Raw genomic sequence first — 20,463 nt, forward strand, 5'->3', positions numbered from 1 at the left:
TTTCTTTAATTTAAAATATTACAGACAAATTACTTGCTTAATCAGACTTTTTATGAGTAAGATTTAGGTCAACAAAAAAGGGTTTTATAAACTTTTTTTGATTCTGAATGATTTGAAATTTAACTAATGTAATAATAAATGAATTATAAAATTTTATTAGAAAGAAAGTGTTTGACGAGTTACTCTTCTATTATTCAAAACTAATTAAATTCATCCCTTTTAAATCGAAATCAATAATCCTTCAAACAGAAGAACATCCCACTCAGATTGTATAGTGCGTCGAGTAACAGTCTCTGTCTTTTATCAAGTAACATGTATTCACTCATTTCTTCTGTGTTAAGCAACAACTTCTGCATTTCTTCTCCTTCTTTGAATTTGGCAATCAACTCCGCCTTCATCGAAATCTCCATCCGATATCTCTCCGTTGTGTTCATGATCGCCTTTGCAGTCTCTCGCAACAAAATAGCATTTGTTTGCGAGAAGTTGACAGACCACATGAAGTACGCATTCTTTCCTCCTCTCAAGTGGGACCGGGGGACTTCTTGTCCGTTGATGAATCCCGCTTGAAACAACTTGAATAGTATTCCACGAATGTTATCAATATCACCAATTAATAAGTCTGCTATCTGACTGTCCGTCAAGACGTGTTTCATCTTTAATACTCGAAACACATTAGCTGCCAACACTCCATATCGTGAAGACAACGTCGATTCGATCAGTTGTCCTTTTAAAAATGCAGTTGCTGCTTCCACCTCTATAACTTAGTTCGCCTTTTAATATCTCCACAGTAACATTATGTCTAACAAACGTAACTTATAGCTATTCGTCTCCGCAACTACAGCAGACTGATTCTTCGCAACAATAAATGGCTCATCTCTCGTCATCATTTCTAAATACTTTCTCACCGTCTCCGGTGGCAACTCAATCAAGTTTTGGCACAACACGGCAAAGTCCACGGGAGTCTTCCCGCACGCAGACAACTCCCACATCTTGTTGATAATCGGCCCAGCCTTCTCGTCGAATTTCTTTGTTGCCATCTCAAGTATTTTCTACACATCAAACCAAATTCTATATTGATAATATAATATAATATAACTATACTTTATTAGAACACATAGTCAACCAACAAACAGACAGAATGTTTTCCTTGTTGTACACTTCGATATTGACCATCCAAACTGGTTCGACGTCTTCTTGATTTTCTTGGTCGAGAGGAGAGTTGATGTTTTTGATATCGACGCCCGCCTTCATCTTCTTAGGTATTGGTTTTTCGATCTCTGCTTTACTTTTCTTTCTTCCCTTCTTCTTTTGTCCGTCGTTTTGTTTCATAATGGAGAAGGAAGGAGCTGGTGTTGAAGTTCTCTCGAGTTGTGCCAAGTCTGAAATATTCTTGTTGACTCGCATGATGTACTTTGCCTTGACGAGATCGTCGAAAGTTTTTTTGACCTCTTTACGGTCCAACTCAGGCTCTTTTGACTGGATGACAGCGTACAGATCGTCAAAGTTAAGCATTCCGTAACTCAAAAGAGTCATTGAAATACTCTTCGCAAGGTCTCCGAATTTGACTTGCATCAGCGCGACGAAGTGTGGGTGTCGCAATGAGAATAAAACTCTGTTTTGGTCTATAGAACACACCATCGGTTCATCCTTCGAGTACCTCAAAATGCCGTGATGAAGAAGTACTAACAGTGCCTCGTAAACTCGACTGTATGGAAATTTGGTTCTTCGCCATAAATCAAAAATTGTTGTTGGGTGAAGTAACAACTCCCGCGAAACACGTCCGACAAACTCGCCAAATTGGTTTGATATGATTTGGATGATGAGGTCGTCGTAAATTGTGGTGTTCATCAAATAGCCCTTAACAGTTCTTCTCTTTCTTCATCGAACAGAAAACTGTACTAAAACTCTCATTCAATTTATTATAAAACACTAGTTTGCTTGTTGGAAGAAGTTAAAAAGAAAGACTCACATTTGATTCAAAAAGGTTTTATAAATTAATTATTTTTAATACATTAAGATATATTAAGAATTATGGGGTTTTTATAAAAAAGAATTGAAATGTGGTGATATGAATACTATATTTTTAGAATTTGTTTAACACAAATTGATTGAAAAGTCGATAAATAAGTAAAAATATAATAATAATTATTCCATCAAATAATTCATATGAAACAGGAAAATGTCGGAATAAACTATCATTACAATAGGCATTGCATTAGTAGTAACTTTAAAAAAGAACTAGAAATTAGTAAGAAATGTTGACAACACTTCTGCTTATCGCTGCTGCCCTCGGGGGTCCATGCAAATACTTAAAGGATTTACACAGAAAGAACAATGACTACCACGTCACAAGGCAAGACGCCGATGGGGACCTCTATTTTAACTTGTGTGGACATGTCGACTCGGACTTGAGTATCGATAAGAGTGACATTTCAGTCGTCTTAAACTCAACAACATTTGAGAGTGTCATTGTCTTGGGATACACACACACGGAGACTGTAACGATTTCCGAAGACAAGAACAAAGTCTCTTTTCACTACGATGGACAGAGTTTGTCGACGTTGTTGCTCTCTGCTTTGGTCGAAGTCTCTTGTGGCCTTGATACTTCAGCTAACATTCAACCATCGAAGAGTGACTATATGTTCATATTCAGTTTCACATCGCCATACGCCTGTAATATTAGTGAAGGCTTCCCGATCGTTGGTGTAATCTTGTGCTCTATATTGGTGGCGGGTATCATTTTGTACTTTGTCATCGGAATTAGTCTGAACATTTTCGTCTTTAAAAGAAATGGAATGGAAATCTTCCCAAATTTTAAGTTTTGGTATGGCTTGCCAAGACTCGTTTTGGACGGTATGGAATTCACTTTCTGTTGCAAGAAACCTGGTTCGGAATACCAAAATCTCTCAGTTTAATTAAAATCCACTACGTTCTTGTTTGTAACTATTAACTGTAATACATTGTATTAGTGTTACTAGTAAAATAAACTCTGCCTATCTCTTCTTTTGTTCGATTTTTTTGGGCTGTACTAAAGATATAAATGCAATAAAACTATTTTTTATTAAAGAATTAAAAAGCCGAATTTGAAGACAAAAATTCAATGGTCTTGACAAGCCTCAAACTTGGACTTTGATACTAGTTTACACATTTATAAAAAAGCCATAAAAGAACTATAAAATATAAGAGGCAGTTGAAGAAAATGACAAAATGTTTTTGAGACTTTCCCGAAATATGAAGTATTGACTGCTTAGAGAATGGTGAGGGAAAAAAAACGAACATCCACGTGGTGTATAGTTAGCCCAAAAAACAATCCCGTCTTATTAAGCGTAAAACACTTGAATCTCTAAACAAAAAACAATAAGCCAAACACTATTTACCATAACCAAATGATGTTATTTGAAATAGAAATAGTAAGGTGTTACCACCAATAAAGAAGAAATGCTTAGAATAACTAAAGAACTGGTCGTCACTGTATAAGGGAGAGCAGGAACTAAAAATTTCACTACCAATTACTTATGACCAAGTTATACATCGGAAACCTCGACTTCCAGACCACGAACGAAGAACTTAAAGCCGCCTTCCAGGCTTACAACGTTGTTGAAGTCAACATCCTTAAGACCCCAATCAACCTTTCTAGAGGCTTTGGGTTCATCGACGTCAAGACCGAAGAGGACGCCAAGAAGGCGTTGGAAATGGACAAGAAGACCATTGGAAAGCGTTCGATCCGTGTCGAGTTAGCTCTTCCAGAAGACAAGAAAGTGAAGAGAGAGGAAGGTGCTAGAAGACCATACGGCTACCACGCCCGTAGACCATATGCCCCAAGACAAAACAGATATGCAAGAAGAGAAGAAGGTGAAGAGCCAAGAGAATCAAGACCAGCAAGACAACCAAGATTCGCTAGAAAGCCAAGAGACACCACCCCAAAGGAACTCTCTGAGACCAATTTGTTCGTTAAGAATTTGCCATTCAAGTTGTCTGACGAGGAATTCAAGAAGCTTTTCGAGAAGTACGAAGTTGTTGAAGCTTCTGTCGTTAGAAGAAACTACAGAAAGGCTGAGAACGTTTCTAAGGGTTATGGATTCGTCACACTGAAGTCTGCTGAACAACAAAAGAAGGCCGTCGCTGAGGTGAATGGAACTGAAATCGATGGAAGAAAGATCTCTGTCGCAGTCGCTTTCAAAAGACCAGAAAAGCCAACCGAAGTCAAAACGGAAACCAAAACTGAGTGAATTCACGACGTATAAGTCAGTTACACTGTTCTGTTCTTTTTAGGGTTTGTATGACTCATTTATGGTTTTTTACTATCAAATTATAGTTTTTTTCAACTCGACTTTTGTTGTATAAATATCAGTTTGATATAGTATAATTATGATTAAATGATAGTACAATTGAGTTGGCTAATAATTCAATTACAAAGAGGAGCACTGACTTAACTCGGCGTAGAAGTCGTTGTTTCTGAAGTAATAGTCTTCCCAAATTGAGACGTTTGACATGATGAAAGAAGGGAAATAAGGTGTGGTTATAGCGATGAAGGATGGATTTAAAAAGTCGTTGACATTGCTAAGGATGTAACTTGGGAGACTGAGTGTGTTTTTCAAACTTGCATGTTGGACCGTGTTTTCGAAGAACCAAGAGAATTTTGCGTCGTACAAACTATCAGCAAGAAAGATAAGCAGTTTGTCGTTGAATTGGAAATTGTTTTTGCCGTTGACCAGGACCAAATGAACTGCCTCTAAAAATTGGAAAAAGATGGGAGACGTTGCTTTGTCATTGATGGAGTCAAGACCTTCTCTAAAACTGGATTGATTGACTCTTTTCAAATTTGGAAATGCAGATGTTAAAGAAGGAAGTGGATCAATGGCCCAAGTCACTCCACACCCTGTCCGTAAAGAGAACCGATGACCTGCTGATATCCATTCGCGTTGGATTAACACCAAAAATCCTTCAATAGTTCCTTACTATTAATATATAGTTTTAATACTGAATGAATAACAAACTATAATATGGATCAAGCATAATCAAGACTAAAGATATAAGTTGGCACGTTATATCCCATCCATTACGACAATGAATTAAGATGGAACTGCCGTTATACAATTTCTTTGCAATATCAATTGAATAAGAAATGAGTTGGTCGATTTCTTGTAACCACTTTGAGTTGTTAATATCCAACACAAAGGTGTAACTTCTTTTGTCGCCAAAGAATAAAACTTTCAAAAGGGAGTAAAACGATTGTTTGATCTCTTTAATTCCATCCATTGACAAATTCACAAAAGTACAAAATGGATATGACAGTTGTGTCTCCATCCCACCCCCTTGTATTCGTGTTGCTTTTGCACTGAGTTTTGGTCGTGCATCAAACACAATTATTGTTTTCTGTGGTGACAAGTTTTTAAGCGACTCAAGTATCTGAATATCATCATCACAGACATTCTGTCCAAACGTCCCAACTAAAGGCTGTGAACTTCGTGCAAGACATTGCATATTTGGACCAACCCAACTGATGATTGGAAAACGCCCTTTTGCTCGGTAATTCGTAAGAGATCCCATATCATAATTTCCAAATGGAAGTAACACCTTCTCTGGGTATGACTCACACTTAAATACTAAACTACTTTTATCATTTGAAAACGTTTTAAATATGTTCTCCGCTATAACAAATCGTTTGTCACCAACAACTCCGATCCTTTGGAAATCAAACATCGGGTCGACTATTCGACTCTCAACACTTTGAGTAATGTCTATGCCTCGGAACGCAAAGATCTCAGAAGTCGTCCGTGGGAAGAGTAATTTATTCTCGGTGTAGACGTGCAACACTCGTGGGGTGACAGAATTGCCCATTTTGAATAGCACTTGTTTGATGTCTTTAGTTGCAAAATAAAGCAAATCAGTCGACTCATCCAATGAACAGAAAATGCAAGAAAACACTGCGTTGTGTGGTATTCGTACAAACGCTCCATTTTTCCATATTAACGTTTGATATGTTGTGATCAAGATGTTGTGTTCCACATATAACATAACTTCCATATTTGGTATCATTAACGAAATGGCCTTATACGTTTTGGGGCGTTTGAGGCGTGAGGTTAAATAAGGAAATGTCTTTGCTCTGACAACCCCAATTTTTTCAACACGACTGTCACATAAAACAGTTTCACAATTTGATATGACAGTAATGTTGCCATCGATATGGGCAAATGCGTAGTAATCACACCCTATACAAAGTGAGTGCAAAACGTTGCTCACAGTTGTTGTATTGGTCAAACAGACTTTAAAGACTTCCTTCTTGTCAACTTTGATAAACGACGAATTGTTGTTCAAAGAAAACACTTCGACGGGAATAGTACCTCTTGTAGGAAGTGAATTGAATGATATTTGTGTTGCAACAAGTAACACATCATTGGATGTTTTCATCACATCGACACACAACACTCCTTCATTTTCTACATACTCAAATAGACTGTTGTCCTCTTTCATTTCTTCTAGAATATATAACCCCTTTCTTCGGTATAATTTCAATGTCGAGTCGTTCAAATCGGAGACTATAAAAATGCGTTGTCTGAGTTCCTGGCATGTCCAAGTCTTATCTACTATCATTTCAAACGTTTGTTGGTTTTGAATCATCACTATGCAAACAACTTCGTTTGTAAAACAGTTTGAAACAACATAGTCGATTTCCTCTTCTTCAACTATCACATCCTCTTCATTAATTTCGGTAATAATACCATGTCTCATGATCTTCCGGAGAGTTAAGACTGTTTTTTTGTTTAACATCCCCCAAATCAAACTACTCCCACGGAGTAACTTGACTCGCTTTCGTTGGTCAACCCATTCAAGTGCATAATTCATCCACCCAAGTGATGTGTACTTGTCTGATATGAGTTCCATCATTATCAATATTTGATAAAAGAAGTGGACCAAGTCACTCACTTTAGTGGTGTTGTTATACACTATATTGACAGCAAAGCAATCGTATTGTATGATTATCGTTTTACTCTCTGATGGTACCAAATAGAGTTTATTCACATTTTTGTAAGGAAAGCATAACACATCCATCACGCCACTCACTGGCAAATTTGGAAATTGCATCTCAGTTATTTCAGTTTTCCCATTCTCGTCCGTGACCCGTTCAAAGTACCACATTTTGTCTGAGTTAAAATACTCCGAGTAATTATAAGTGAATTTGCCGACGTTCTTATCAAAAAGAAAATTGGTTTGACTCAACTTGAAGAGGGGAAGATTGTCGTTGATGTTCAGTGGTGTCTGTGGTGTTAAGCAAAATGCTTTCCTTGTGCTCCGGCTTTTTGCCAACATACAATTTTGAGTTCAAGTTTTCATGTTTTCCCATTCATTTTTGAAAAGGACTGAATTTCTTTCTTTGATTAAAAAATTTAATCAAAAAGTTTCAATGAAAACTTCGTTTGGTAATTCGTTAAAATGGACTTTGAAAAAACTAGTCAAAAATGCAAAAAACCGACAAAACGAATAACATTCTGAATAACAAAAAAAAGCATTTCACTTTTTGGGGAAGTTCCACCTTTTGGTGTTAGGGACAGGATTTGTGTACTGAGGGGGTTGTTCTTGCTTTGCCTCATAGACTTCATTGGACATTGTATCTTCGGTGTTACTTGTAGCTCCTTCCGAGTTTTGTGAATGTAGTGCAAATGGGAGGGATACATTCGTTGGTTTTTGATACTCGTCGAACCGCAAATTGCTTTCGATTTTTTTCTTTTTCGGAAGTTGAAATGGTTGGCTGATCAGTATTTGTTTGTCGACCACAGTTTCATTGATATCATTTTCAAGTTCTTTATATGAAATCCCAAGTTCGTTTAACTTGGATATTTCATTAACTCGTTGTTGTGTGTTGATTGATAATTTATACTTTACATCCACTTGAAAGTCCTTAGCATTTTCATATCTTTTGATCACAACTTTTTCAGTCTCTTGTGCGACAGGTATGTCCAAAAAGTTCAAATTCAGTAAATTCGAGTTTTGAGGTTTAGCTTTGACAACAACAATTTCATCTTGTTGCTCTTTCATTTTCATTCCCTCGATAAATTCGGTGTATCCCAATCGCAGTGCCGCTAGTAACGCATCTTCTACAGCGCCAATTTTAGCACATTGATCGACTGTTTTCTTCAATTCTTCTATGTCGATGTTCTTGCATTCATTACTCTCTGAAATTACGCGACACGCAAGTCGGCACAATGAAAGAGTCGTTTCATCCTTATTCACATTAACTCCATCATACACACATTGTAACGCAATTTCAAAGTTGTCGTTGTCACTCTTCATCGCATCGATAAACTCTTTGTAAATGGTTTGCACTGTTTTTGGATCAATGCCGACTTCAAATTGATCACTTGAATTCAACAACAAAATCCTGCAAACGGAGGAGCAATACCACTGAAAATCTGGTGTAAATTGTGAACACAAATAATACGATACTTTCAATATTTCATTCCTCACACTTCCCTTCCCAATGTCGTTCTTTAAGCTCTTTGCAATATCTAATAGACTCAACACTACACTTACTGCATCTTCCGAAGACACTACGCTCTTCAGTAATTTAATTGCTTGTATTGCAACAACTTCATTAGGGTTTTTAACAAACTCAGATATCGTCGTTATATTATTTCTACAGACAGTTGGGTCTTTCTCACTGATCACTTTCATCACATTAAGTCCACAATACACCACAAGTAAGTCATTCACTCGAAACAAATCCGCTCCGATGTTTGCAGACAGTTTCACAAGTCTGTCTGTCGCTATAGAAAACATCGCCGTTTTAATCGCCTCGACTTGCAACATTATTCCAACTCTCGTTTGCATCTTTCTGTAATTTGTGAGTAACTGGAAAATGGTTTGTTGATAATTTGTGTTCGTTGGGTTCATCACTCGAAGCAATTTTAATAATTTGACTTGGAAAAACGGTCCACAGGTATCCCCCAGAATATACCCTCTCAACTGGGCAGGTACTTTCTTCATGTCATCATATGAAGAAAACATGAGTAAATTTCTTGAAACGATATCGATCAGTCCAGGCCATATTCTATTCTCTGGTATTGTCGACGACATTATTTGTGTGATGATCGGAACAGATGACTCGACGACAAGCACAGACGAATCGACAAGTGCAAAACTTAGTGCGGATTTAATGATTGGTTGCACGTCTTTGTCCGACATCAAATACATTTTATACAGCGATCTGATAGCGGCAGCCCTCACATTTTGGTCTTTCGATTTCAGCAACAAATTGATGGAAGTGGTGTATGCTGGCATAGTCGTTGGTGTTAGGAATCGCGAGACAATTCGAAGTGCGAAGAGGGGGTGTGGCGATGTTGGGAGTAATAATTTTGTGAGTGAGTTAGTCAGAAGAAGGGTGAATTCGGAATCAGTTGATATCATCGCAGAACACGCTACTAACGCCGTTTTTTGGAGAAGAGAATTTTGGTGTTGTGTTGTGTTAATGATCATAAATACAGACTGCTCAACGTTATACCCCAACTCGTAGATAACCAACATCTTTTTGATATATTCTTTCATCGCAGAAGGATTAGTGTTGTCAAGTCCATTCCCAAGACTTTTTAAAGTCATTGAAACAAATCCATGTTCCTCATCGACTGTGTGCTTTTCTCCTATATCATGGACAAACGCACTAAACGGATTCATCTAGTTAATTATACTTTTTAAGTTCGGTCTGTTTAAGTGTCCAGAGCAATTCGTGTTGGACCGACATTGGGTGACGGGAAATATCTGAATATTTAAACTAAAGTTTTAATAATGATTTTTGTTTATTTTTGTTAAAAAATATTTTTTTTAACAATCTTTAAAAATAAAACACAATTTTCAACATCAATCTTACCTTTTAAATTGTTGATTTATTGTTCATGACTCTTGTTTGAAACCAGTCTTTGAAACGTCATTTATATATGATCAAAAATGTTTAGAAGGAGTATAATAAACTAAATTAAAACAATTAATACACATGCCACCACAACAATTCCAGTGATTATAATCCACCACAAAAGCGCACCTAGTGTTTCCACATTTATTATATTTCTGTTTTGAAAGTGATGACGAATTCTTTGCGGTTGTTGTGGTTCTTGTTCCGCCTTTTTTCTGAGATGTTTATGAATCAGTTTTCTGAAGTGTCCCTTTTGTGGTGGGAGGATTGTGGTATGTGGTGATTTTTCCATTAAACAGTGACCATCTACGATTTCAAGCGAAACTTCTTTGTGATACCTTTTGTTAAGTTTTTTGATTCGATTTTGAACATCTTTCTCCATATTTGCCCATTCCTCATTGTTTTCCAAAACAACTTGGATTGTGCCAACATTTGTGTCATGACACATGTAGTTGTCGACCACTTTGTGCATTGACAAAATATTCCTTCCATTTTTTGCGCTTAAAGTTGCTTCTGTTCTTCCATCGCAATCTCGTCATTATTTTTTTACTCAAAAAATTATCAAAATTAATTGACAATTTTCATTTAGCACTTTTAACAAGTATAATAATTTAATTATTATTATTTTAATTTTATTGGTTATTATAATCTATTAATTCAATAAATTCAAAATATTTTATAATTTTTAAACATTAATAAGTAATAAATATATTTACTATCATTGATACATTGCCAATGGATTTTTTTATTTTTAAAATAATAATTACACTAATTATTATTATTGTTCATTTGAAAACAATTTTTTTAAAATATTTTCAAATAAACTATCGGGAAACAGATGTTTGTTATTTCTATTTTTGGTACAAAAGAAAATAGGAATGGTTAAAAAATGAAATACAGAAACATACATCAAATATTGTAATTGTTATTCATTTGTTATTTTTCAAAGTAGTTAATTAATAATAAATAAACAATACAATATGTTTTGTGTGATAAAAATACATTTATTTGTTACAATTTTTTAGGTTTTTTGAAAAAGAATATTTATTTAAAAATTATTATTAAACTTATATCAAACCCCTTTGTTTGGTTAATTTAATTATATAGTCATTTAACTATTGGATTCTAATTTCAAAATCGCTTTGTATAAATGAAGGTAATTATTAATCTAAAAAAAAATAATATAGTAAAACATTAATTGTTTTTTTTTAAACGACTAGTAAAATAATTTCAACACCAAAATAATAAAACACCATGATAAAATGCTTTTTTTCATATAATTTAAAAATAAAAAATAAAAAACAAAATGCGTGTTTCTCAATTTTTTGGAATTTTTTTAAAAATGATAGAAAGGTTGGAATGAATAAACATTTAAGCCGAAAAAAAGGGGAGTTTAGTGAACCCCGTGAAAGACGAGAAATACAAAAAGTTCTGGTTGAATTTGTTTATCCTCGACAAACCGAACAATTTGAATAATCACGCAATTTCAATAGAATTTACGGTGTTAACACAATACACAAGAACACTTTTTACCATGTGTTGATTCAGGTTTGATCTCTTGAGGAGGTGCTGGTTGCTCCCCGACATACTCTTTTACTATTTCTTTCAGTATGTCCATCAAAACATTTCCGTCTGTTTGACAATCGACATCGTACCGCTTTAAATGGTACGTATCACACACTCCAACAAGTCCGCCGTTTGACGCATCCTCTTCTTTTGCCTTTGTCACTATCAAGTACCTTGCCTTTGGAGTAGATTTGCGATAAAATGGGCTGTTCAAAAAGCCGTTCAAAAACCCCGAATTGTTCTTGTCCTCCTTCGAAGCAACAAAGACGTGTATTAAACAATCGGATATGTACGAGTCGACCGTTGTCCTCGAGTTTTTTATTTGTTTGCCCGCGCAATCGCACTGCATCTCAGTTGTTGAACGTACTTCATTGCATGTAGAGCACTATACAGTTCAATTATAGTACCTTACTATAATAATAAAGAACAAACCACTTGTACAGTGAGATGCCGTCCGTCCGCCAAAATGACACTGACGGGGACCGAGTTGATCTCGTCTGTCTGGCTGTATACTGAGTCGAAACCTTCGCCCTAAGTGTTAGTACCACCGCAAAAAAAAACAAGAAAAACAAACTTTCCAAATATTTAAAATGGTTGTCTTCCCAGACCTCTCGCAGCCAATCAGACAAATCTTCACCTCCTTGTCGTGTTCAGCAGTATTCCCTTGTGACATAAAATCTGGTTTGAGATTTCAGATGTGAAAAAAGTTTCTATTTTTATGTTGTTGAAGAAAACACATTCCCATTTTTATCTTCTATTTTTACAAGATAATTTTGTTTTGTATAACATTTTTTATTTAACATAACATTTTAATAAAATGTTATACAAAATGTTATACAAAATGTTATACAAAATGTTATACAAAATGTTATACAAAATGTTATACAAAATGTTATACAAAATGTTATACAAAATGTTATACAAAATGTTATACAAAATGTTATACAAAATGTTATACAAAATGTTATTAATTAATTCGTGTTTTTATTAAAGTCGAACAATTGGGTAGAAAAATCCAAAGAAAAGTTTGAAGAGTTGAAAAAGGAAATGAAAAAGAGGAGAAAAATCATGGAAACTGAACTTGAGAAAACACAAGGCAATGGTCTTATGGCTTTTCCTTTGGATAGCCACTCTAGTAAGTAGTGAGACGTACTGTGATACAAATGATCGTTCTATAATTCTTGAGAGTCAATCGAGTTGTGCATACACACATGGATGGAGTTTTGGGACGTATGATGCACAAAAGGCGAAGTATACAGCTTTAAATATACCCGAGTATGATGTGTGCTTTGGTGACACACCATGTGACAACTTTCTATTCAGCGATAGCGGAACCCAACAATGCGTCGAAGAAATCACTATACAGAACCCGACGTGGGACGGCCATAAAATGCTTGTTATAGCGCCAAATTCATCGTTGAAGAAATTGACGATCAACCAGAAGGCAGCATCGAAGTGGTATATACACTCATTAAGTACCCAAAATGTGACTGTTGTATTCAACACGTGTTCTGGATGTAATCCACAAGCAGTTGTGTTGTGTTCTGATAACACACTGATCTACCAAAGTGCAAGCACCTCTGGTATAGTCGACTTAAAGTTCAAATCGTTTCCTCCAAATATGTTGATAGTTGGTGGTGGGACTCGAGTCTCCTATTCACAATACAATTCAAAAGCCGTTCAACAACTTCCACTTTTTGTTGGTAAGAAAGGGATACAATTGGGGAGTTTTTGTGACAATTGTAAGGAACCAAAATCTGTGTGTACTATGGGGGATTTCAAAAGGTATTCAGAAACGAGTCAAACAACATCAAACTGTCAGTGCACTCTTACTGATAATAATAAATACAATGTGGCTGATTGCCTGATGTTTTCAAGTTACTTTGCACTCACTGTTAATATTGACAATATGAAAGTCAACGGGTTTTGGAATAGTCTTAAAATCGGTTCGAATGTGAATACAATACAATCACTTGGAAATTTTGGAGTGAAGAATTGGATCACAATGGACATCACTATAACAGGTAATTTCAATGCAAATCAATTGACATGTTCTGCACAAACTCACTTTGATAATTTAACAGTTGAAACTATTGAAGGAATTGTGAACAACAAAATTTTGTTCTTCACGAAGAGTGCAAATGCACTTCCAGACACCGTCAAATTATTAAAATGTTCGAATGATGGATATAATAGAGTCGTTGGACTTGAATATGGCAACTTGTGCCAATGCACTCCAAAGAGTTATCCCGATATGATACCATTTGTCGAATCTGACTGTAATGATCTCGAAAACAAAGACTTGGTGTTGACCAATAATGTGAATATAAATGAAAATATTAAAGTGAATGGAATATACTTTAATAACAGTCTCAACATTTCTATCACATCTGAATTTGTGTTAGAAGCAAACACTTTCAATTGTGACCAACGAATCTTTGTATTTGGAAAAACAAAGATCACCACATTAAACATCAAACAAGGCTGTGAATTGATTCTCGACGCTATACCAGAATTGAAAAATGTCGAAGTCACTTCTACAGAGCAAGTTGTGTTCATTGGACCTTATTCTGACAACCTTCCAGATGGCATAGAAATAGGGTGCGATGTTAATAAAAATGAAGTGAGGTATGTTGTTAAAGGAAGTATTGTAGGATGTTATTGCACAATAAAAGAAGGAAGTGTAGATGATTCTCAATTGAATCAATGGGATTGTACTGACTTGAGTTCATCAAAAACGTTATTAGTGACGACTTCACAGTCAATGACAATTAACAAAAGGTGGAGAAATGTAATTTGCAGAGAGACGTGTTTCTTAACATTCACAACAATCGTCGAAGATCAAGTCGTTGTTTTACAAGACGCGGAACTAAGTAATGGCGAATTTAACATTCTTAATGTAACTCAAAACAACAGTCATATCAAAACAAATGAATGTGTTATTAATGAATTGGTTGCAGAACATGGATTCTTCTACACATCAACCGGTCAAACGATACCATCAAATACTTTTGCTCTTTGTGATATTTCACCTTACAGAGTCTCTAATGACAAATTGAATATTACGTGCAATTGTCATGTTATTGGTGACTCTTTTGATCTTTGGGATTGTAACGATTATTCACAGTATCGAACATTAATTGTAGATAGTGATATATCCAATCAACACTCTTGGAATATTTTAAAAACAACTACTGGTGTTACTATTAATTCAAGTGGGTGTGAGATTCAACAACTGGAAGTTACTTCGGATTTACGTTTTAATGGCAAAGATAGCGAAACAATTGTTATCAACAAAATTGTTTTTCCAGAAGTTATTCCTCAAATTTACTTTATTGGAAATATCACTGTATATAATGCGGATATAAATGAAATACCACAAGATCAAATACTCTTTTTATCCACTAACAAACAAGAATACACAATTTTTATATCTTCTTGTTTTGTGGATGGGTTCTATAGAAATAGTATGACGAATATTGGATGTAATTGTTATTTAAATGAAAACGGGTTTGAACAATGGGACTGTGTCACAAGATCAAGTGTTTTAACATTAGTTCTAACTCAAGATATAGTGTATACCAATACTGTTACAATATGGAATGCACTCTTAACAACCCAACAAGTTAAGCTTATAACACCAAAAAAACTTGTGTTTCAACTGTTTAAAGCGGAGTATGGAATTGAAGTTGATGGCGAATTATCGATCATGAGTGTCGTTATTCAAACACCAGACTTGATTTTATTTGACGTTGTATCAATTGATAGTGTTACACCATTCGGACCGAATAGTGATGTTCTCTTTGTGGCAAAGAATTTTTCTGGGAGTGCAAAGGTGTTAAAGACATGTGAAGGGGAGTATAGCCGATTCAGTCCAATTGACAACAAAATAGGATGTTATTGTACAAGTGAATATAATAATGATTCATTTTCGCAAAATGATTGTGACACATTCTCTACTGAACGAATTCTTAAAATAACGTCCAACGATTTTCAATTGAGCCAAATAAGAAGTTTTAAACAATTGGAAGTGACGAACTCACAAACAACTGTTGTTAATGGAGCGGATTTGTATATAGAAGAATACACACACGTGTACCCCGTCATATTTAAAAATGTCATCAAGATGGGTATTCTTCACTTCGAAAAATTGAATGGAAAAACGGCATTTCTTCAATTTTACAATCCTATTAATATAACAACAATTAATACAACAAATGTTGATCAAAGTGATTTACTTTTTGTTGGTCCAAAAGAATTTGACATGAAACGTGTTAAGTCAAGTTCTATTGAAGTTGTTTGTGACGATGGAAATACCTCGAGGTATGGGGTAGTTAACTCACAGATTGGGTGCTTATGTTCTGCTCATACTATTGGTGAAGAAGCAGATTACGACGTTTCGGATTGTGCATTTTTCGACACGACAAAAAATCGCGACTTTGTCGTGAATGGGATCGTTTCTATTACAAAGGAAACGCATTGGAGAGATATGTATATCCAAAGCACAGAAAGTGCAGTGAATGGAAATTCTCAAATTTCATTTGTCACTTGTAATTTCTCTGACATAACAATTGACATCAGAGTGGCACAATTTGAATGTTCTTATGGCGTGTTATTTCACAACTCTCAAATAACACTCAGTGGTATTTTAACGGTAGACAAAATGAGTTTTCAAGGAAGTGGTAATTTGGACAAGAACGTGCTTATAGAAGTGTTGAATGGTGGAGTGAACATGAGTGATTTCATAGCGGAGAATTTGGACGATTGTGTTGATTTATTGGGAAGCAACAGTTCAATAAATTCTACTATTCAAACCACTTCAAATTATGAAGTGTTGAATATTAACAACAAACAATTAGTCAGAGTGTGTCAAATGAATAACAGTGTCACAACAGCGACTTGTGTAGTTTCTTCTGAGAAATTAAGTGAAGCACGTTATGAAATGGTTTACTGTCCCTGTGTTGACATTGATTGTTTCTATCAAGTTGGTAAAAAGATTGATTTGGAGTGTACACCAATACAAATGAAAACCAAAGAACCAGAAATTGAAGTTTTGGAAGTTGGAGAAGTGACGTTTGGAGGAAGTAGTGGAATTATTGTTGACTCTGTTTGTAGTCAAAACATTTTGAAATTTGACAAATTAAAATTTCTTAAAACATATACCTTGTTGAATGCACTAAATCTTGATGGAAATTATATCGAACTTCTTTCATTGCAGTCTGACATCAAAATCACTTCGGATATGACAATCAACACAACAGAATACAATTCAAAACCAATTACAATTAGTTCATTTGTTAATGAAATTACTTTTAATTGGATCACATCACATGACAATTACACAGAAAGTGTTTTAAAGACCGAAGAGAGTGTCACCCCATTAACAATACAGTTTGGTGAAGAAATAGATCATACAACATATCCAACGTTGTTTGTTAGAAATGTAGGAAGACAAATAATTTCAACGCATTCATTTACATGTGGAAATCAAGCAATAATTCTTGGTCAAAATGATACAAATGATGTTTGTGAATACTTTGGACTATCACACCAGAAGTGTGTTGCTGTCAACAACGAAGTTTATAACACTGAAAATGGACAACGAGACTTTTCATGTCCATGTTTAGTTGAAAACTTTGATTGTGTCATTAAAATCACAGAAGACTACGTTTCAACCACTTTTGACATGTGCAACACAACTCCATCACGAGTAGAAATATGGAAAGGCTTGATAGTCAACGGGTTGAAGAACAAAGTAGTCGCCTTGGATATCAAACAGGGTGATACCACCTTTTATCTAGTTGATTCAATGGTCTATCTTTCATTCAACAACAATTCACTAATAATGTTTTCTGCTATGAATTCATTACTTGTCTCAACCACTCCTCTCATATTCACACGAATGGCAACAAACTCTATACAACGAAAATACACTCAAAATGAGACTTGGTTTTCTGTTCAACAAGGAGGATCTTGTGAATATGCCTCAGTGAGTACGTCTGTTGAATGTCTCATGTGTGCACGTAAGTATTACTTAAAAGAAGGAAATTGTTACGAAAGTCAAAAAATGCCAAATTGCCTGTCTACTGTTAATTCAGAGTGTTATAATTGTGAAAATGGCTTCTATTTAGTAAATGAGAGCTGCCTCAAATGTATTGAAATATTTCCAGATTGTCAAAGCTGCAACCAATATGAGTGTTTGGCATGTCAAAACAACACTTGGTTGAATGAAAACAACACATGTGTTGATGACACCTCATTTGCAAATTGTGAAGTTCAGGGTGGTGTTTGTCAAAAGTGCAATGACGCGTTTTGGTTCGACTTTACAACACAAAAATGTGAGGAATGTAGCAGTGGGTGCGCCAAATGTACAAATTTGACTGTTTGTGAATCGTGTTCTATAGGTTATCAAAAGGATGAAAACTTGTGTATTCTGTCACCAAATTCATCAGAAGTAGTATGGTGTAATGTCATATCATGTGAATATGGGTTTTATGTGGTTAACTCAACATCAAATGATACAGAGAGTGCGTTTTTATCATCAGAAGGTCCAAACTCTATATGTGGGCAGACTCATTGTGTTTCTTGTGCGCATTTAACACCAAATTGTAAATATTGCGACACCGCATCGTGCTATTTATGTGAAGAAGACTTCGTTTTACAAGACTCTCAATGTGTCAATAAAAGTGTTACACACTGCAAAGATATTCAAATCGAAGAAAACACAACAACAATTGAAAACTCCAAATGCAAAGAGTGTGACAACTATTATTATCTCAATGATTTGGGCCAATGTACTCAATGTGCAAAAGGGTGTTTGGTGTGTCAAAATAGCACAGTGTGTGATCGTTGTGATAGTAAACATATTAAAAGTGGTAACAAGTGTGAGAAATATAACAACACGACGCTCATAAATATCAACTGTAAAGAGGTGAAAATAGGAATGTGTACACAATGTGTTGATGATTACTATTTTCTTCCAAATAGTAATACATGCAGCAAATGTGAAACTCCGAATTGTGCTATGTGTGTTAATAACACTTGTTATAATTGTGAGACTGGTTATTTCATTAACGACTTCAATGAATGCATTTCATCAAACAACTCCAATTGTAAAATTCCGTTTTTGAATGATATTGGGTGTGTTGAATGTGACGATGGCTTCTATCAAAAGGAGATCAAATGTTATAATTGTTCTGAGCAATATCCAAATTGTCTGAGTTGTGTTGAAAACAATTGTCTGCAATGTGGAGACGACTATTTTGTGAATGAAGGAGGTCGATGCGAGAGTGTTGATGCCTTATTACATTGTGTTACAATCGACTATTATCATGGATGTAGTGAATGTGAGAATGGATACACTTTATCCAGATATAAGTGTGTACCGTGTGCTTCGCATTGTAACTTATGTAGTCAAATAGACTGTCAGTTATGCGAGGAAAACTATGTCAAGATGAATAACAACACGTGTATATATTACCAATCCATTCCACATTGTGAAGAGAGTAATGGCGTTATCTGTGTTTCATGTTCAACATTATACAAATCAGCAGATACATCATGTCGACTGAACGTTGTCTCCATATTCTTTTTAAGTGTTTTTTGCATTATCCTTCTTCTAGCTCTACTCATTGGAAGTGCTGTACTTATATCATATAACGTTATTAAGAAGAAGAAACCAATTGGAAGTGGGTATGTCAATATAGACAGTGGTATCACCACTTTTCCAATGAAATACAGTACAATCAAATTTATAAATCTGAACCCATCCTCCTCAGTGTTATTTGACAAACGCAGTCTCTTGTTTGAAGGTGGGCTTGAGAACATTGGAGTAAACGTAGAGTCACGAACGCTTTTCTGTATAGCGAACCCTTCACGTAAAAAGGTCTTTGTGACGATCACTTGTATTGAGACGAAATACCCCAAATTTCAAATGCGGTTTGAACCAAGCACGGTCTGCATTCCGGAGCACCAAGCGTGTGAAATTGAAGTCTTTGTGAAACCGTTGTGCTCTTCACATGTCAGTGATTATGTAGTAGTCTTGTCCCAAGAGCTTCAAAAGAAAGAGTCCACCACAGATGTGATTCCATTCAATTACACCACAAAGTTATCGACTCGAATCGATCCAGATGAGTTACTTTGTCTTCGAAAAATAGGAGAAGGAGGGTTTGGTGTTGTGTATTATGGTTCATTCCATGGCAACGAAGTTGCAATTAAGAAAATGAAGCAGATGGAAGGTGTTGGGAATAGCCAATGTGAAATTGATGAATTTGAAGCCGAGGTTTCCATGCTCGACAAGTTTAGAAGTGAGAATATCGTCTTTTTCTATGGTGCAGTTTTTATTCCAGATAAGATCTGTATGGTAACTGAATATGCCAAATATGGGAGTCTCAGAAACTTAATGAAGAGCAAGAGTGAGATAGTCTTCGACTTGAAATTGAAGATCTTAAAAGACTCCACAAAAGGTATTCAATATTTACACCGAAATGGAATAGTCCACAGAGACATCAAACCTGACAATATCTTAATCTTTTCATTGGACTCTAATGTCGTTGTTAACGCTAAACTGACTGATTTTGGATCATCAAGAAATATCAATATGCTGAAGGCCAATATGACATTCACTAACTCAAAGGGATCTCCAGCTTATATGGCTCCTGAAGTACTCAACCAAGAACGGTATGGAAGTCCGGTCGACATCTTTGCGTTTGGAATAGTCATGTATGAGGTGTGGACTTGGAAAACGGCATATGCAAATGACGACTTTAAATACCTGTGGAAAATTGCAGACTTTATATGTGATGGGAAACGATTAATGAAACCAAGTACTATGCCTGAGTGGTATTATATTATCGTTAACAAGTGTTGGCAAACCAATCCACTTGATCGAATGAGTATCGAAGAGGTGATAGAAATGCTAGACTTCGGGATGAATGCGTTCTTGTAATTAATTATCACTTATTTTATTTAATAATATTATTATAATATTAATA

At 35.4% G+C, this 20,463-nt stretch overlaps 7 protein-coding genes across 7 annotated transcripts; 3 read left to right on the forward strand and 4 right to left on the reverse strand.

Moving 5' to 3' along the window:
• Positions 1-230: 230 nt before the first annotated feature.
• On the reverse strand, positions 231-1,848 carry EIN_406300 (DNA-directed RNA polymerase III subunit RPC3, putative; the record flags this gene model as incomplete). The annotated part of the gene is made up of 3 exons (XM_004256889.1): positions 231-754; positions 809-1,049; positions 1,132-1,848. The coding sequence occupies 3 exons, from the start codon at positions 1,846-1,848 to the stop codon at positions 231-233; spliced, it is 1,482 nt and encodes a 493-aa protein (XP_004256937.1).
• Positions 1,849-2,255: 407 nt separating this feature from the next.
• On the forward strand, positions 2,256-2,915 carry EIN_406310 (hypothetical protein; the record flags this gene model as incomplete). The annotated part of the gene is made up of 1 exon (XM_004256890.1): positions 2,256-2,915. One exon carries the CDS (start codon positions 2,256-2,258, stop codon positions 2,913-2,915), a length of 660 nt encoding a protein of 219 aa, XP_004256938.1.
• Positions 2,916-3,515: 600 nt separating this feature from the next.
• Positions 3,516-4,229, forward strand: EIN_406320 (ribonucleoprotein, putative; the record flags this gene model as incomplete). Its single annotated transcript, XM_004256891.1, has 1 exon — positions 3,516-4,229. One exon carries the CDS (start codon positions 3,516-3,518, stop codon positions 4,227-4,229), a length of 714 nt encoding a protein of 237 aa, XP_004256939.1.
• Positions 4,230-4,409: 180 nt separating this feature from the next.
• EIN_406330 (myotubularin, putative) lies at positions 4,410-7,311 on the reverse strand (the record flags this gene model as incomplete). Its single annotated transcript, XM_004256892.1, has 2 exons — positions 4,410-4,954; positions 4,998-7,311. 2 exons carry the CDS (start codon positions 7,309-7,311, stop codon positions 4,410-4,412), a joined length of 2,859 nt encoding a protein of 952 aa, XP_004256940.1.
• Positions 7,312-7,512: 201 nt separating this feature from the next.
• On the reverse strand, positions 7,513-9,669 carry EIN_406340 (adaptin, alpha/gamma/epsilon, putative; the record flags this gene model as incomplete). Its single annotated transcript, XM_004256893.1, has 1 exon — positions 7,513-9,669. The coding sequence occupies one exon, from the start codon at positions 9,667-9,669 to the stop codon at positions 7,513-7,515; it is 2,157 nt and encodes a 718-aa protein (XP_004256941.1).
• A 1,739-nt stretch (positions 9,670-11,408) lies between these two features.
• Positions 11,409-12,143, reverse strand: EIN_406350 (hypothetical protein; the record flags this gene model as incomplete). The annotated part of the gene is made up of 3 exons (XM_004256894.1): positions 11,409-11,855; positions 11,903-12,001; positions 12,045-12,143. 3 exons carry the CDS (start codon positions 12,141-12,143, stop codon positions 11,409-11,411), a joined length of 645 nt encoding a protein of 214 aa, XP_004256942.1.
• A 426-nt stretch (positions 12,144-12,569) lies between these two features.
• EIN_406360 (protein serine/threonine kinase, putative) lies at positions 12,570-20,417 on the forward strand (the record flags this gene model as incomplete). The annotated part of the gene is made up of 1 exon (XM_004256895.1): positions 12,570-20,417. The coding sequence occupies one exon, from the start codon at positions 12,570-12,572 to the stop codon at positions 20,415-20,417; it is 7,848 nt and encodes a 2,615-aa protein (XP_004256943.1).
• Positions 20,418-20,463: the final 46 nt, after the last annotated feature.

Source organism: Entamoeba invadens (genome assembly GCF_000330505.1).
Source record: "Entamoeba invadens IP1 unplaced genomic scaffold scaff_1105074726033, whole genome shotgun sequence".
Lineage (NCBI taxonomy): Eukaryota > Evosea > Mastigamoebida > Endamoebidae > Entamoeba > Entamoeba invadens.